Source organism: Pleurodeles waltl, chromosome 12 (genome assembly GCF_031143425.1).
Source record: "Pleurodeles waltl isolate 20211129_DDA chromosome 12, aPleWal1.hap1.20221129, whole genome shotgun sequence".
NCBI lineage: Eukaryota > Metazoa > Chordata > Amphibia > Caudata > Salamandridae > Pleurodeles > Pleurodeles waltl.
Genome location: NC_090451.1, coordinates 630,113,949 through 630,133,138, shown reverse-complemented (window position 1 = coordinate 630,133,138; position 19,190 = coordinate 630,113,949). Strand labels below are relative to the sequence as shown.

Sequence of the window (19,190 nt, the reverse complement as noted above, 5' to 3'; positions counted from 1 at the left end):
CTGGACTCCAATAATGATTCAGTGGGAGTTCACAGAAGTTTAAGAAACACTGTTCTACTGTCACATGGTAGGATCTCACACAACAAATAGGAACAGATGCCTATCTGAGAACACAAGAATAGGAAATGACTTCCATTTAGTAACAAAAGCATAAACATTTTTCAGTTAAAGAGTGTCACCTTGTAAGCCAAAACGCATGGCGCTTCAACGTAGGAAGAAGACATAAATAAAACAGGCTATAGTTGTACTAATACAGGCCAGTTTCACTGATTGAAAGGGGTCAACAAAACCTATTTCACTCGGGTTTTCCCATTTCCATTGAACTAATTATCTTTGTCCACATGAGGTGATTTTCAAAAAGAAGTAGGATGTGAAGTCAGAAAAGAGAGTTAAACGTTTATAACTGCCATCTGTTGTGACTGGATGGTCACAAGTTTCGCTCCTGTGAAGGCCACCTCAGACCTCCATCCTTCTGAGGTCGGTAACTTGAATGCCATTAGTTGTGATAACAAGTAAAAACTGTTCCTCGTAGTGCTTTCAAAAACTGTAGTGGGTGCTTACACCATAAAAAAACTATTTCCCACATTGGTATCTTGAGAGTGCAGATGGCTGCCATGATCCAGGCTTCAAGACAATGGGGAGACGGCTGGATGCCTCAGGAAGGATAGGGAGAATGAAAGCTGCCCTGAGTGAACCACTGAAGTTGTCCTAGATGGCTCTGTCAAGAACAGGGACCAGGTGGATGCACATGTGCTGTGGAGAATAGAGGCAGGGCTGAAGCTGATTATTGGTAGACGGACTTCAAGGTTGGGGTTATGGGGGTGGGAAGCCGAAGGACAAGTGAATTAAGGATGACAGAATTGAGAGGGGTCAATAGACGGAGGGCAGTGGGCGGCCATGTTTATGTGAAATGAGGCTGCGAGATTTGCACTGTGATTGAGTGGGGCAGGAACGGGTGTTAGAAAGGCAGAAGTTGGAGGAGTCAGATAAAGAGAATGGGCAGCATATGATTCTCAAGTCAACCAGTACTATGGAAGTGTTAGAGGAAGGTACACAGTTTGAGCTTGCTGCAATCTATCACTGTGGTGCAGATCTGCCAGCACATACAGCAAGACAGTGTGTCACATGATAACGCTACTGTCACACAGTCAGTCTGGTGAAGAGCCGCTATCACCAATGCTTAATTTGTAAAATACTGAGGGTGGTAGTACTGAATCCATCTCATGTCGCTTCAATCCACCACCAGACACCCCCCTGCCCCTTTATCTCACTATTGCAGGTCATGCTTTCCCTTTTGTGATGTTTCTTTTTATCTTTTTCTCACCCTCCTTCTTTCCTGTGTGTGTGTTTTAACCTTTCTTGCTTACTGGAAATGTCTGAAAATAAAAAATAAGTGCCAGCGGCGCCCACCAACAACCTCTGGGTTAAATTGAGCACTGGCTATCACATAGTGGAACAAAAACTGGGATGGAAGCACCTGAATTGAGTGGCTTTCAAGCTCGTACTTGGAACTCCTGCACAGCCAGTGCCCATTATGGGATGTGACAAGATCACAATACATGGGCGATAGACGGAGAATTATTATTATTATTTTTTGGGTGGAGGAGGCGTAAAAGTGCCTCACACGGAGTATTCTGCGCAAAGTCCCACCCCTCCACATCCCTGCCTAGTCTTCTCACACAATTAAAAATATTTAGAAGTTAGCTGCTGAGATGTTGTGGTGATAAACACAACTGACAGAAATTCTACGTCAGCGGGCGATGAGTAAAGCTGAAACAGAGGGCATCACCTGCCAGAGGAAATGGTAGCGGGGGTTGGTTGGTGGAGGGGGGGAGGGGGTTTGATTCCATCCGTTTTCCGACCTGGCAGGTAACGGAACAGGCCCAAGCGATAATGGAGCATTGATTGAAGGCAAGAGTGATGCGAGTCCAGGCCAGACAGGAGTGCTGACACACTCCTGCCCCAGCACTCTCTGAGCAATTTAGCCTTGTCTTCATTCCAGCTCGAAAGGGCACCTTCTGGCTGCTCAGCAACACAGGCGGGTCCCTACCCGCTGTGTCTCTTCCCACCGACATCCTCTGACCGGTTTCCCACTGCCGTACATTGCTCCTTTTATTTTCAATGCAGTCTCTGCCCCACCCAATAAGTTGGAATAAAGCACTAACATTTTTAAAAACACAAATAGAAAAATTCCACAAAATTATTCAAAACTTTCTTTTGCTTTCTTGTTACGAATTTCTTTATTGTAGCACTCAAAAATATTTACGATACCGTTTTTGTCATTTTACAACAAAATATGTTTCTGTCACAATAAGCATAACTGGTGGTTTAGTAATGAGGACAGTGAGAGATGAACATTTTCTGATACTTTAGTTTCCTGTACCGCAATAAAACCGGACTAATTGAAAAACACGAAGATAGAAAAAAAACTTGGCGGCGATGTTATAAATCGGGGTTTAACCCCCAGAGCGCTTGAAAAATCTACTGGGGAGTACTGCACCCCATGTTAAAAGGAGGGTTTAATAATGGGCATCTTGGCATTCACCCTTTCAGCCGATAAAGTGGCTGAGGCTAAAAGACACGCCGACCTTGACTTATAAGTTCTATACAATACGACTGAGTATTCTTCATGGTTGGTAAATGCCATTTCCCTGGCCTAAGCTATTTGTTGAGTTTGGAAAATATCTGGTATTCAGAACTTTCAACTTCGAAATGAAGCATCGCTCGCAAAACCATTTTAACAAATCAAGGGCCAGATGTAGCAAATTAGCAATTTGCGACTTACAAATTGCGAGTCGCAGGGACTCGCAATTTGCAAGTCGCAAATTGCTATGTAGTACGGTGTCTCAGACACCGACTGCACCTCGCAATGGGGTCGCAATGACCCACCTCATGAATATTCATGAGGTGGGTCGCAAATTGCGGCCCCATTGCGAGTATAGGCACTCCCTAACATGGAGGCCTGCTGACGTCAGCAGACCTCCATGTTAGCGACCTGCTTTTAAATAAAGCAGGTTTCTTTTTTTTTTTAAGTGTAGCCCGTTTTCCTAACAGGAAAACGAGCTGCACTTAAAAAAAAACGAAACCTTTTGTTTCGGTTTTTTTCAGGGCAGGGAGTGGTCCCTTGGACCACTCCCTGCCCTGAAAAAATATTTTGGGCTCCAGTCACAAACTGGAAGGGGTCCCATGGGGACCCCTTCCAATTTGCGATTGGGTTACCATCCACTTGAAGTGGATGGTAACTGGGATGCCATTTGCGACCGCATATGCGGTCGCAAATGGTATTGCATCCCAATGCGACTCGCAAATAGGAAGGGAACACCCCTTCCTATTTGCGAGTCTGAAATTCATTTTGCGAGTCGGTAACGACTCGCAAAATGCATTTCTGCATAGGAAACTGCATTTTGCGACTCGCAAACGGCACATTTTGCCGTTTGCGAGTCGCAAACAGTTTCCTACATCTGGCCCCAAATTCTGCATGTTTAACCTATTTACCAGTCTTTACCCATGGTAAAATTCAGTAGTTTGACCCTACCAGAGTCTCTTACGAGACGAGTGGACAGTGTGATAAATATCACACAGTGTGTTACCTCGATCACTGTGCAAACTCACCTTTGCTTATTTGCAAAGTGCTCAGAACTGACGCTTCAACTTGTAATCAAGGACAAAGTGAAATATCAGCAGTGCTTGAAATGGAAATATACAAGTGCAGGGACTCTTTCACGATACAAATTGCAACCCTTCTGAGAAGTACCTGTACTGTCGTTTTCGAATTGAGGATGTGTAGTACTCCCTATCTGACAGGACCTGCCTCAAAAAGCACCAAACGTCAAACTCTTGACATGTGAATGACCACTAGATCCAGCCGTCTTTTACAGGACTTGGCCTGGCAAGTGACAGGCACTGTCTCAGGCCTGCCGTCTTTTCACAGTGGCACGACTCTTCCCCGGCCCGCTAGACCATTAAAATAAACATCTTCCTTTCAGGAAATCACAGATTTCTCTAGAGACCTGTCTTGTCCTGGGTGGAAAAACGTACTTTCAGCATATTCCATAAGCAAGTAATGAATCTTTTCTAGGTCCTATCACCCCAGGATTTTGGAGATATATTTTGTAGCTGGCGAGTCTTTGTTTTTTAATGTTTTCTTACCGACACGCCGTTTACAGATATTTTACAATAAGGACATATTTTCATTTTTACCACAACATTTCAAAAACAGTGATCGAATGGCACAGAACCCTTAAACAACCCATTATTCATATTGGTTCGTCTGAAATACAAAGGTCATAACAGTTTCGGATACATAGGTACAGAACTAGTGTTTTCTTGAGTCAATCAGTGCAGCATAAAATGGAAACAACTGTGTACGTTTCATGGCCAGTGATGCTTCTTTTAATGCTTTTTTGTGCATTATTGCTAAATAATTTCCCGTTTGGTGTGCTTTCTATCCTTGTACACACTGCAACACTTCGAAATGAAATTGGATATGTCATGAAGACCCAGTGATTTTTAAGAGGACCTTCTTCTGATGCTGCGGGAGAGGGTGTAACACACAGGAAAATGTGAGCAGACTGCAGATTACCAAGTAAAGAACAGGGCGAGAGAGGAGGGTAGAGAGAATGACTTAGGGGGGAGCTGCAGCAGCAGAAATGTCTCCCACAAATAATATTTAAAGAGACAGAAGGAGGGAGGCAGTCTGTGGGCGGTGAAGGAGGAGCAATAAGGCAAAAAGACAGCGGCACAGAGGGCGACAGGGAAACAGAAACAGTGTCAGAGAGCCTGAGGCAATCAAACAGACGGGGGACAAGAAAGAGAGAAGGAGCCAGGGGGCACAGAGGACGGGGAGAGAAAGAGAGAAGGAGGAGACTGGGCCATAGATGAAGAGAGAGAGGAAGTGAGCAGCTGGATTTGGAAAGAGAGAGGAGACAGAGAAAAAGAATCGCAGAGAGCCAGACAAGGAGACAGAGCAAAGGAGGAATAAAAAACACAGGCGGATAAGACAGAGAGGTGGGGGAAAAAGAAAGAGAGGGGAGAGAGAGAAGTGGAGCCAGAATGTGGTAGAGAGATAAATAGAAGTAGAGCGTTGGAGAAACCGAACGGCGGAGAGGATATCGTGACAGGGGTGGTGGGAGCCAGAGAAAGAGGCAGAGATAACGTCAGTGAGATAGAGGAAGAGAGGTAAAATACCAGTGGAAGAAGGAGAGGGAGGGATCAAAGAAAGCAGAGTGTAGAGGGGGGAGGGCGCGTCAGGAGAAGCGTGGGTGTGGCACATAGCTGCAGCAGGATATGCTTTAGTCCCAGCGAGAAGCTGGTTGGCAGGTTTACATGCAGATGCTCTGCTCTGGGACCTTTGATGGTTTGGGAACTAACTGCTAAAAGAAACCCCGCATTTTCGATTAGAAACATGAAACTGCTGCATTGTTTCCTGTTGTCCATACTGTCTTTGGTTTCTGCAGAGAAGGTTCCACGCCTTAAACTGCATGAGAAAGGTGAGAACCCACTAGACACTTGTCATTCGGGCTTGGCTTAGATGTAGGGCTGCACTTTAATTTGGAATGTGTCGTTTGGTTTTCAGTGCGCTGTGTCCTTGTATGTTTTGACAGGCAGTGGTGGACTGGGTGGGGAATTGATGTGTTGCTGCACAGGACTGTGTCGACCATATGGTTGGTAGTTTACATGTGTTTTGGACATTCTTCCTTTATTCTATGCATTTATTTTGTAGGACATTTAGTATAGTGGCGGTTTGGGAAGTCGGGTCGAGCTGTGAGTTATGTGCTTCTTCTTTGAATGTTAGGAAATTTGGTGTTGTCGTTGTTTACTTGTGTGAAAGTTTCACCGTATCGTTTGAGTTATTTGAATGAAACTGATGTTCAGTTGTGATGTATGTGTGGAGGGGGTTGCTGCATCTGGATTTGGTGATGGGCAGGTTGCGGTCTCAGACCATTGTGCAATGGACAACAGTGTGCTTGGAATTTGTAGGTTCTTGGTGGGAATTCCATCTGATTGGTGTTTGATGTGGTTTAATTGCCTTCTGGCCTTATTGTGATTGGAGATTGTGGGTATGAGAGCAGATTTGCATGGTGTGTTGGATTTTGACTTAGCGTGGCTATTCTCTTTTAGGTGCGGATTGAGTTTATACTTGAATGCTTAATGTGTGCCATGTGTGCAAGTTACATTTTACATTGGGGTGCTTGAAGCTTCTGTGGGTCACTGCCCTTGATCTAAGTGTCATTGTTGAATATCTGGTAAGTTTATCATTTCGCAGTTGCGATCTCTGAGCTTCATAACAGTGATGTAGTTTTGCATGTTATCAATGTTATGTTTGGTATTGTTGTGCTCAGAGTTTCATATGGGTATGACTGCTGTTTGCCACAGAGCTGCAAGTTCCCATTGCTAAAAGCTGGAAGACGATGCTGCAATGTTCGGAGTTTCACATGGCTGTGATTGGAGTTTTGCATGTCAGTGGTCAGAGTTCCTATTGGCTGTAATTTGAGTTTTTGCTTGCTTACAGTTGAAGTTAAGCATAAATGTGATTTAGATTTGCCATAAGCTAAGGTGGGTGGAAATGGCTACGAGTAAATATTGCATGGGAATAATTAGTTTAACAAAACTGCGGTTGGAAATGGACATGCGTGTGTTGTGTCTTTGGCATTGGATCATTTGGAATTGGGTATGGCTTTGGTATGAAGTTGGCACGATGCATCGGAAAGTGGACATGTTTGAGGGTGAAGTGTAGTAGCATTTTGGGGGTTACAATTATGCTTGGCTATCGTTGCAAGATAACACAGATGTATTTGAAGGTTGAAATAAATGAGAATATAGTTTGCCATGCATACACTCAGTTGTAAAGACAGACATTAATACATTACTGAACCTAATTGTAGGGACTCCTAATCTTGGTTGACATGGAAACTGAGGCAAAGGTCAATACAATTATTTGCCCATGCTCACATAATGTGGTAAAGTAATTAAAAAGTAGAAATAAAGTCTCCTGAGTCCAACAATTCAGCCACAATTCAGTCCTTATCTTTTCTGCAATGTGGTTGAAGTATTCCATGATTGTGAAGATTGATATGAGTGCGACTCTGTTTTGCTGTGTGTAAGGTTAAAGTTAAAGTTTGTGCAGCTAGAGTTTGGCATGTCAAAGGTTTGAGTTTGGCATGGTGCGGTAGGACTTCAATATGGGCATTACACTTTTGAAATAGTGATAATTCGGTGTATATGTGATTAAATGTTTGGCTGTCAAAGTTGCTGTTTTGTGTGCTCTTATGTGATGTGATGTGCCAGTGATGTAATGGTGGAACTGGCTGGCGATAGTTGTGATGTTTTTGTAGTGCAACTTTGGTTTTGCATGTGGAGACAGATATAAGCTTGAGTTGTATATGGTATTTTGAAGTGTGTGGTTTCTAAGGTAATGATAGAATTTCGCTTTCCAGCAATCTGCTGCTATTATGAATGAGACATTTTTGATGGAGAGATGTGTGACTAATTCAAACTTGATGGAATTTGTGGAAGCGTTAAATAATATGATGTTGGTAGAGTCTGTCAAGGTGTTATTTGTGCGTTCTCGTGGGTACTGAGAGATATATCGGTGTGGAATTGTGAAATTACTGTTTGACTTTGGTACTACTGGAGTTTAGTATACGCGAGATTTGGGTATTGTTAAAATTTGGTACTGTGGTGTTGAGTGGTCATGAAGTTTATTCCAGTTGAAGTTCAGTGTAAACAGAGTTAGAAATGTAAAATTTGATCTGATCGGATCTTGGTTTAGATGGAATATTTGTTGGTGAAGTGTGATTCCACTGCAGCTTGGGACTGGTGAAGTTTGTTTCTGATGGAGGTTGGTTTAAGTATTTGTTATTGATAGACTTTGTTGATGGTGTGGATGGACAGTGATGTGATTAAACATTGGCCATACTTAGATCTGTAGTACACGTATTTTGTTGTGACGGTGTTAATAATGGTGAACTTGGTAGTAAATGTAATTTGACTGACTGGAGCTTTATGTGACTGAAAATTTGGTTTTAGTTTGCTTCCGTAGAGGTTGATGTGATTGAGGGTTGACACCAGTGAAGTTTTAAGTTACTGGTGTTTTGGGCTAGTGAAGTTTGTTGCTGTGATGTTGGTGTACTTTTGGGTTGGAGTTAGTGTTGAGGAACTTGCGGCTGATGGAGGGTCCTTGCAGTAGGCTTTGGTCTTTGCATAGTGGAATTTACTGCTAGTGCAGCTTGTTATGGTTTTCAATGTATTTACATTAGTGGAGTTAAACTGCAGTGGAAGCTGCAGAATTTGGTGCTGGCGTAATTTGCATCTGGTGAATTTGATTGATGGTGGACTTGGAGTGGGGACTGCTTGGTTTCATGCAAATGGAATTTGGTGTGTGTGATTGAATGTGGCTGTTGCTGGTGTTCATGATGAATATGTGAAGCTTGGTGTTGATGGAGTTTGATGTGAATAAAGTCTAGTGTATCCTGATACTTGTAAAATACACTATGTGGTCACGGTTGTTTTTGGTGCATGTGGACTTTGTTGGTATGAGGGTATCTTTGTGGTTACATTTGGGTCTGATGTAATTCAATACAGCTATAATTTGTTTCTGAGTTGGGTTTGTGTTGGTTTTGGGGGAGTGTTATGGTGGATAAGATAAAGGTAGGTGTGTCGGAGTTTGACGCTTTGGTTTCTGAGTTTTGTGTTGTGTAGTTTGATGCAGGTGGTATTTGGTATTGCTAGGGCTTGGTGCTAGTAACATCGGACTGCTGTTGAGTGCCCCATAAGTGGGTCTGAATTTGGTGCTGATGGGAACTGGTCTGGTTGGGTTTGATGCTAGTGCTCTTTGGTGGCAGCATAGTTTGATGGTGATGGCATCTGAGTGAATCACTGATGGAAATCAATAACCATGACATTTAACTTGGGTGTGGGAAGGTTTGGTGCACACACTGCAGAGCTGTCTTGCTTGCAAAGTACCATGATTTAATATGTTTGAAAGCTTGTCCTTCATCATCACCCACCATAGCTGGATCCCACGTGTGTTATACAAGCTACTCGTACGTCCTGTTTATCCTCGCATCCTCCTGCAGTCCTCTTAATTATAACCTCGTGAGGGATCCAGGACTCTCTCTGACCACAGTAGAACTCTTCACAACTACCACAAAAGGACGGATCATCACATATTTTGACTCTGGTTCTAAATAATTGGCTACACCTCAATTTTACCATGAGCCAATTAAGTTGCTCCTCTCGAACCATCACAAAACATACGTCTTGTTTCAGGGTTAGTATCAATAGGCTAGCTTTGATCTTAACAAAGCATAACATATGGACATCACAGCTGACTCAGTTTTAGTCGCATCTCCACACTGGTTTGGACAGCAGGTCAGATGATCATCCTTGTACGGATCCCATTGATAGGAAAAACACATCGCAAATAACGCTTCCTCAAAGGCTCAATTGCATGTCCATAGACAGCCCCTCGACCTCTCATTGACCAACATCACCCCTACTAACAACTGCCCCTATAAGCAACGGGACACCGTCGGGCAGCCCTCCATCAAAGTGCTGTGAGCAAATTTATGGACGAATGGGCGCTGTACTAAAAACACTAATATGGCATAACAAACATACCAAAATTACATAATTGTATTTCCGGTTCAGTGTTGGCTGCATTCTTTATTACCTACACAATTTATGGTGAACAACTGCAAGAAAGCTGAACGTCAGTTTCCAGTGCCGCGAAAAAAAATGCCTCGCAGCTGACTTTGTAATTCTTTCACACAGAGCCAAGAGAGAGCGAGGGAGGAAATGCGCAGCTCCGACTGCGCGTTCCGTAACAATATTACAATCCCTCGGATTGACCAGCGGTCTAGCCAGACGGCTGGGGAGAAATCCCCGCGCCTTTTTTCGGGAGATTCCTCTTCCTTTGAGCTTCGCGAGACTGGGTGTTATTCTAGGTCATTGCGTCGTGTTCTTCCTGCAGACAGGAGAGGGGCAGCTATTCTAGGTCACCCGGCCCCCGCGTTCTCTGCATTGCAGATACTGTAGACGTGAGCGGATGCTGCCTGCAGCACCGCAGGGACCACCTTGCACCAATGGCGCAGTGTGGCGGGGCATCACCGGATGCTGCCGGACGGAGGATGACGCAGGAGGGGAAGGATTCTGATTAGAATCCCTTCATCCATCCTCCTCCCATTACCCAGTTTGTCCATCTCCCTCGTCTTCAGTTCTACCGCAGTGAGGACAAGTGTTTCAGCACACAATTTACCCGCACTAACCAAAAACTGCTCACATGAGCCCCTCCCAGACTGTCGCCCTCCCCTCTCCTCCTCTTCCTCCCGCAGGGGTACATGAGCTGCGTTAGCATGACTGATTTTTGTAGCATCATCTGTATTTTCAGTCGGATATGGACAAGCTGAGACTATTAATTGTAGGAAGGACGAGAATATTGGAAACAGATCTTTGACACAAAAATGAATAGGTGCCACCGACGCAAAAGCAAATAATATTTTTGTGTCTGTAATGTTAAAGCACGTCAGAAATAATCTCCGTCCTATGTCGCGCCTGCGGTTTGAGGTGGAGATGGGCCAATGTTTTGAAGTGATAGTGAATTCTGAAATTTATAGCTCAATGTATAATTGGTACTGTTACATTTACCGCGTCAAACCACTGTTTGGTCCACTGAAACGCATTCCAGGATGGGTCGCAGGCTACTTCATTGTGGATTATATGGTTGGCAAAAAGTTGTATTTTGTTGTCCTCGTATGTGGAAAGAATTTTGATGCCCAGATATCTTGGCATAGCGCCTAGAAGTGTGACGCACTAGATGTGAGAGATATGTAACCAAATTATAATTATGATTGCAACTAAAACATATAGGCAACTACACAACACCAAACTAGCCTGAGGACGAAAAGGGTGCTGTGTGCAAAATGGGATATGTACACCAAAATTACACATTACACCAAAATGGCACATGTACACCAAAATGGTCGGCGGGGGAAATCGAAGAAGGCCTAGTAATCCATAGGTCAATATGTGCAAGGCAGAGATGCTATCAAGTGAGTACAGGAATGCTCAACGGGCAAGAGTGGGAGTTGGTGACCAGGAGCAGAGAAGGGAGGAGCACCCACCTGATGGTAGGAGCTAATTCAGATGCAAGAAGAAAAGAAGAGACAGAAGGTGAAGTGAACTAGCAGCTGGGAAGGGCAAAGCAGCCCCCCCAACGAAGGGGTGAAAAACAAAACACATACAGAAAACAAGGTCAGACAGATGAAATTGCAGCCATTAAAATAGGATTCTAAAAGCTTTAGCAAAATAGTCCAGCCAATCTAAACTAAGAGGCACTGTGCTTTTCCAAATGGGCTTGAGTTCAGCTGTGGCACAAAGACAGGTTGTCTCATTGCCGCAAAGAGGAGGAAAGGCCAGCACTTGTGAAAGTGTGACCAGGGCAGGGAGCAGCGGAAGGGGTGGCTGGATACAGTGGAGCTTGGGTTGAGGGAAAGCTGGGTGGGGGACTGAGGAGCAGTCAGCTCTTGTTTTCCCAAAAGGCCTTTAGGTCAGAAGAGGCATGAAGACAAGTTCTCTCAAAGCCACCAGGAACTACAGAAAGACCTACATGCCATGGGAGGAATGAAGGAAGTATTCGAACAGCAGAGTAAATGGCATAGTCGATTGTGCGGCAAGGGAATGTTTGGGAAGAAGCAGCTGCTAGAAGAAGGCAGAATACAACTGAGGGAGGAAAACAATACACAAAGAAAATAGCATCCAAACGGAACTGCAGCCCTAAACAGTTCTATCAGCTTTAGATTTAGAGCACAATTGTACTGGATTGCAGCGATTTATGCAGTGCTTCATTTACACACGTGCAGGACCGAGCACATTTCCCGATGTTCAGCAAATTACAGTGTTGGGCAGTGCGTGGTTGGCAGAGCGTTGCATTTGTTTTAATCCTATTTGGGAAGTGTTTCAGTGTTGTGTGTGAGTGGACAGAAAGGTCCTCTTGCCTTGTTTTGGTGTGCAGTGCCAAGCAGTGGGATGGGGAGAAGATATAAGGGACGGGTGCTTCAATTACAACTATAGTTAAGACTAAAATTTATAGAAAAATACCAACAGCAGCCCAACCAGAGGGGCGAGGAGTCTTGTGTGCATGTCGGCCAGAAATCAATATGTGCAAGGCAAGGGCAGGGATGATGCTGAATAAGTATAACGATACCAAAAGGGCAAGAGAGGAGTAGGTGACATGAGCAGGAGCCACGCACCTTTTTTTAAAGGCAAGGGTACTCCATAGTGCTGCACAAACACACCCCATGACGGTGCTGGGTGTCAAACGTTACATTTTACACCACGATTGGAAAGCAAGGTAAATGTGTACTGTCCAAGTCGATGCCAGAAGGGTCTCAGAAGCTTCTGAGGGAATATGCTATTGGTTTCGTGATTGGAAGTGGTTTAGATTTTTTATGTTATTTACCTTTTAGGGTCTTTTATGATAAATTATAGTAAGTGGCGAATTTTGATGTACAACATTGGACCTGTAATACTGGTAAAAATAGGAAAGTAATTAGAGAGAATTTCACACAATGATTTAGTGGTCTTCCTCATAGGACACTATTGTGAGGAAATCTATGGGATTGGCACATTTTTAAGCACACTTGCCAATTATCATTGGTGGCTGTTCTCCCGAAGAACCTTTTAGGAAAAGTTGTGACTAACATATTTTAAACCACAATCAGGTAATGATATTGGCCAAATCTGTTAATGAGATAAATGCAACACTGTAAAGGATTCACCTGATTACTCTTTTTTTTTTAGATAAGTAAGTTGAAATAGATAGTCTAGAATCGTATGTGGGCGGCTGTGTCAGTAAAATTGGATGGGGTTCACAGATGATTCTAAACATGATACTCTCTTGATAATCTCATAATGTTAAACTCGTGCCCATCTAACCAGCCTACACCCAGCAGGCCACATACCCGGTATAGCCTGGAGTGTCTGACTGTTGTGACCTCAAACATATGACATCCATTGTTGTGGTGGCATCACGCCTACATATTACTGCTATTGCACCAGGGGTAACATGGAAGTGGGAAAGCTTTGCAACTTGAATCAGCTTGCCCCTGCTTAGTATACAAACATGACAATATCCTTGTGCCTACATGGAAGTCCACGGCCCTTAAATGTGCGTACAGACCCTATTAATATAACCCTTCACAAATGGCAATAACCCACCACAGATGTCATAACTAACCATACACCTTGCCCATTTCACCTTCATTCCTTCTATCCACCACCATTTACTTTCTATATTGCCCTAACTCCTAGCCCTAAGCTAGGCTCCCATGAAAATGTTGTTGTACCTGCAAATCAGCATATCTTGTGTGATTAAAGTATTTGCATAACTTCTTCAACCTCAGATATCAACAGAAGTGTCTTGTGCGAAAAAGAAATTACGGCACAAGACATTTTCTCCGTGAACCAGAGAGTTTTGAATGTGAGGGATACCTTTGCATTCAGGTTTCATTCCACATATCAGCAAGTGCAGTTCACACACTTCTGTGGCAGTTTGTTTACATTTGTGAAGTTTCACAACATTTTGCAAAGAATATGCCTTAAGCCCCCTTTTTGTTCTGTTTCTCTCGTCACTTATTCCTGCTCTCTGTTAAGTCTTGTCCACAAATTCCCTTGTGGCATCCAGTCAGTACCATTTCGATTATACTATTGGGCAGACAATGTATTTGATTGCTGTGCTTCCGATTGATACAGGTTGTGGTCAGCCACATAGGGAAGGAAATGTCAAACAAATATGTGTATACCATAGGGGTAGTAGTGTAGCATACATAAATAAGGTGTCCTGGTACATTCTTGTCTCTGGAAGCTAGTATTATTGGCCGGCGATGGACATCTAACTTACAGCCAGGAGGACATAACCAGTCTCTCTTCCACAGGCCAATGAGGGAAGGGCCACTTGATCATAATGACGTCTCATGTTCCCTGAGTGAAAGCTCCTGTACACTCCACACACAGCAGAAAAAGCAAGCTAAAACGAGAAAGCACACATACGAAGAGGCCAATCACTTCAATACAGTTTACAAACCGCTGCTTGGTTATAGCTTCATAGATTTCCTGGCACCTGGTAACGTTAATCAACTCCCAATCCACGCCAGCCCAGTACTTCTATGCAGATAAATTGGACCTCCCAACTTCTCTCATGCACAGACACAGCCTGATGCTGGGTCACTTGAACCATCACACGCTTCTCTAGTTGTAAGCTGATCGGTGCCTCCTGGGCATAGCAGTTACTTTGGGGTGAAGTACCAGAGGAACCCTTAGTGGTAACAGAGGAGAACTGCTTGCAGCTTTGGATACATGGCGATGGGGGGCACACTGCTTGTCTGCTCTCTACCTTAAGTTTCACACTCTCAGGCCAAGCTTGCCATGCAGACAGAAGATGTTGTGTAATGGCAGAGCTGTCGACTTCGGAGCTGAGGAACCAGGTTACAACCTGTTAATCTTGGGCAATCACTTAATCTCCCAGTGCCTACCAAAAATTAATGCGTCCTTGTGTAATGTAACTGGTGCTCATGTAAAACGCTCCAATACCTTCAAGTCGAGATTGCGCTATATACAAATGCAAAAACAAGCATTCTCAGTGGGTCAGCTATACTCTTAATGAGCCACTGCAGGGTACCTTCAGCAAGGATCAATTCCAGCACCGGTCAACAGGAATATGATGCCTTCAGTGGGCAATACTGGGCTGTAAGAGGGCTGAAATACACTTGGTGAGGTGAGACATTTACTTTCCATAAATCTTTATCCCTGCAATGCAGAGCCACAAACTTGAGGAATGAAAAACAGAGAGCAGAGCACAGCCATACAAATCACAGCAATAGACAGCTGCACTACGTCACAACACAAATAATCTGTGTGCATGTACACATACCTGTGCCTTCAAGTATTAGTACTTGGCAGTCAGACTTGTTGGCCTTGACGATGTTATGATATTTCTTCTAATGAACTTGAGTGACATGGGCCTAGCCCCTGCTCATCCCGCCCCATCCCTTCTTTGCTTCGGTACAATGAACATAGGTGAGTGGCACTGGACTGCAGAGACAGGCATGCACCAGTGATTCTCTGCTCACCAGTGATGATAACGCAGGGTGGTGGCCTGATGAGCAGCAGCTGTTGGAGCTGGAGCAAGGCAGATGACAGCACACCAGGGTCGCCTGCCCCTTCACCCTCTCCATACTCCGCTTTGGTAATCCAAACAGGTGGTGGAAGCTGAGGCAGGTGCGCTCGAGTACGGTCTCACCCTCACTACAGAATCCTACCAGTTTTCTTCTCTGGCTGTCAGATTCCTTCTGACAGCGGTGTGTTTTGGATATCGAGGTGGTAGCCTCATTGCTCCATATACATTTTGAACTTGTTAAGTTGTTGTTTTGTTTACTTATTGATCTGTGACTCTTTGTCAGAGTTGAAGTTGGTTCACATGGTCAGTGCTGTGATGCGCTGTGTATAGCAGTCAAAAGGGTTTGCAGAAATGTAAACAAGTTTCAAATCAGTGGGTTTTCTTTTTGATCCAATCCTTTGTAGAATTTCACGTGGAGTTTGCGGAGATGGTCATCCAACTTCTCAACGCCCAAATCTCTGTGGAGGTCTGCTGTTCTTGCGAAGCAAGGAGCACATGCAGCTATCCATAAGGCCTTCTTCTGTAGTTCTGCAGAGGCTTCCGATACATCCAGCTTGCAACTGCTCCACACTGGTGAAGCATTTGTCATTGTAGGCCGAATAATTGTGTGTATTGCATGCACTTTGCACCCGCATAGTCACTGCTTTTGTTCTCAGAAGCGGATACAATGCAGCCAGTTTGGATGTTACTTTCTGGCATGTCTTCCCAATGTGGTTTCTCCACCTGAGTTTGGAGTCAAGTGTCATTCCTAGGTATGAGCTGCTGCTTTCCCGCTTTATCTTCTCTCCATTGAGGTGGATCAGTGGATGCTTTTTGATTTGCTTTCTGGTGAATAATGTTGCTGTGGTTTTGCTTATGTTGAAGTTTATTTGCCAGTCGCTGTACCATCCAGAGATTCTGCTGAGCGAAACTTCAAGATTCTTTGCCGCTTCCTTTTCGGTCAAAGATTGGGAGATGACTGCAACATCATCAGTGTAAGGAAATGCCTCCTTGGCATGGTTGCCCCCTGACTTTTTGCCTTTGCTGATGCTATGTTTACAATTGAAAGTGTGCTGAGGCCTGCTAACCAGGCCCCAGCACCAGTGTTCTTTCCCTAACCTGTACTTTTGTATCCACAATTGGCAGACCCTGGCATCCAGATAAGTCCCTTGTAACTGGTACTTCTAGTACCAAGGGCCCTGATGCCAAGGAAGGTCTCTAAGGGCTGCAGCATGTCTTATGCCACCCTGGAGACCTCTCACTCAGCACAGACACACTGCTTGCCAGCTTGTGTGTGCTAGTGAGGACAAAACGAGTAAGTCGACATGGCACTCCCCTCAGGGTGCCATGCCAGCCTCTCACTGCCTATGCAGTATAGGTAAGACACCCCTCTAGCAGGCCTTACAGCCCTAAGGCAGGGTGCACTATACCATAGGTGAGGGTACCAGTGCATGAGCATGGTACCCCTACAGTGTCTAAACAAAACCTTAGACATTGTAAGTGCAGGGTAGCCATAAGAGTGTATGGTCTGGGAGTCTGTCAAACACGAACTCCACAGCACCATAATGGCTACACTGAAAACTGGGAAGTTTGGTATCAAACTTCTCAGCACAATAAATGCACACTGATGCCAGTGTACATTTTATTGTAAAATACACCACAGAGGGCACCTTAGAGGTGCCCCCTGAAACTTAACCGACTGTCTGTGTAGGCTGACTAGTTCCAGCAGCCTGCCACACCAGAGACATGTTGCTGGCCCCATGGGGAGAGTGCCTTTGTCACTCTGAGGCCAGTAACAAAGCCTGCACTGGGTGGAGATGCTAACACCTCCCCCAGGCAGGAGCTGTGACACCTGGCGGTGAGCCTCAAAGGCTCACCCCTTTGTCACAGCCCAGCAGGGCACTCCAGCTTAGTGGAGTTGCCCGCCCCCTCCGGCCACGGCCCCCACTTTTGGCGGCAAGGCTGGAGGGAACAAAGAAAGCAACAAGGAGGAGTCACTGGCCAGTCAGGACAGCCCCTAAGGTGTCCTGAGCTGAAGTGACTCTAACTTTTAGAAATCCTCCATCTTGCAGATGGAGGATTCCCCCAATAGGGTTAGGATTGTGACCCCCTCCCCTTGGGAGGAGGCACAAAGAGGGTGTACCCACCCTCAGGGCTAGTAGCCATTGGCTACTAACCCCCCAGACCTAAACACGCCCCTAAATTTAGTATTTAAGGGCTACCCTGAACCCTAGAAAATGAGATTCCTGCAACTACAAGAAGAAGGACTGCCTAGCTGAAAACCCCTGCAGAGGAAGACCAGAAGACGACAACTGCCTTGGCTCCAGAAACTCACCGGCCTGTCTCCTGCCTTCCAAAGATCCTGCTCCAGCGACGCCTTCCAAAGGGACCAGCGACCTCGACATCCTCTGAGGACTGCCCCTGCTTCGAAAAGACAAGAAACTCCCGAGGACAGCGGACCTGCTCCAAGAAAAGCTGCAACTTTGTTTCCAGCAGCTTTAAAGAACCCTGCAAGCTCCCCGCAAGAAGCGTGAGACTTGCAACACTGCACCCGGCGACCCCGACTCGGCTGGTGGCGATCCAACACCTCAGGAGGGACCCCAGGACTACTCTAAGACTGTGAGTACAAAAACCTGTCCCCCCTGAGCCCCCACAGCGCCGCCTGCAGAGGGAATCCCGAGGCTTCCCCTGACCGCGACTCTTTGAATCCTAAGTCCCGACACCTGGGAGAGACCCTGCACCCGCAGCCCCCAGGACCTGAAGGACCGGACTTTCACTGGAGGAGTGACCCCCAGGAGTCCCTCTCCCTTGACCAAGTGGAGGTTTCCCCGAGGAACCCCCCCCTTGCCTGCCTGCAGCGCTGAAGAGATCCCTAGATCGCCCATTGACTTCCATTACAAACCCGACGCTTGTTTCTACACTGCACCCGGCCGCCCCCGCGCTGCTGAGGGTGAAATTTCTGTGTGGGCTTGTGTCCCCCCCGGTGCCCTACAAAACCCCCCTGGTCTGCCCTCCGAAGACGCGGGTACTTACCTGCAAGCAGACCGGAACCGGGGCACCCCCTTCTCTCCATTCTAGCCTATGTGTTTTGGGCACCACTTTGAACTCTGCACCTGACCGGCCCTGAGCTGCTGGTGTGGTGACTTTGGGGTTGCTCTGAACCCCCAACGGTGGGCTACCTTGGACCAAGAACTAAGCCCTGTAAGTGTCTTACTTACCTGGTTAACCTAACAAATACTTACCTCCCCTAGGAACTGTGAAAATTGCACTAAGTGTCCACTTTTAAAACAGCTATTTGTGAATAACTTGAAAAGTATACATGCAATTTTGATGATTTGAAGTTCCTAAAGTACTTACCTGCAATACCTTTCGAAGGAGATATTACATGTAGAATTTGAACCTGTGGTTCTTAAAATAAACTAAGAAAAGATATTTTTCTATACAAAAACCTATTGGCTGGATTTGTCTCTGAGTGTGTGTACCTCATTTATTGTCTATGTGTATGTACAACAAATGCTTAACACTACTCCTTGGATAAGCCTACTGCTCGACCACACTACCACAAAATAGAGCATTAGTATTATCTATTTTTACCACTATTTTACCTCTAAGGGGAACCCTTGGACTCTGTGCATGCTATTCCTTACTTTGAAATAGCACATACAGAGCCAACTTCCTACAATCAGCATAGAGAGTGAGGTCTGTTTTCTTTAAATCCTTGGGAATATAATTTATAAATATAGTGAAGAGAAACGGTCCAAGAATTGATCCCTGAGGCACTCCAGCAAGAACAGGGCGTATAGTTGAGCATTCCTCACGCATCACCACGTGGGAGGTGCGTCCTTCCAGCTAGCTAGTCAGCAGATTTACCAGGCAGCTGGGAAACTTCAGCCTAATAAGCTTGTAGATTAGTCCTCGGTGCCATACTCAGTCGAAAGCTCTGGCTCGGCCCAGGAAGACAACTCTGGTTGATTTGTTGATCTTGAATCCATGGCTAATAATGTCCACAACTCTGAGAAATGGATGATTTGTAGAG

General features: G+C 45.2%; 1 protein-coding gene across 2 annotated transcripts in view; it reads left to right on the top strand.

The window, feature by feature from the left end:
- Positions 1 to 4,737: 4,737 nt before the first annotated feature.
- Positions 4,738 to 19,190, top strand: part of LOC138268424 (semaphorin-7A-like) — a 187,968-nt gene continuing 173,515 nt past the window's right edge. The window contains exon 1 of one of the 2 annotated variants that reach the window (XM_069218045.1): positions 4,738 to 5,489. In XM_069218045.1, coding sequence (XP_069074146.1) covers positions 5,354 to 5,489 — 136 coding nt within the window. In that variant the 5' untranslated portion in view covers positions 4,738 to 5,353. The remainder of the gene's footprint in view (positions 5,490 to 19,190) is intronic. The other variant, XM_069218046.1, reaches the window with a different exon arrangement.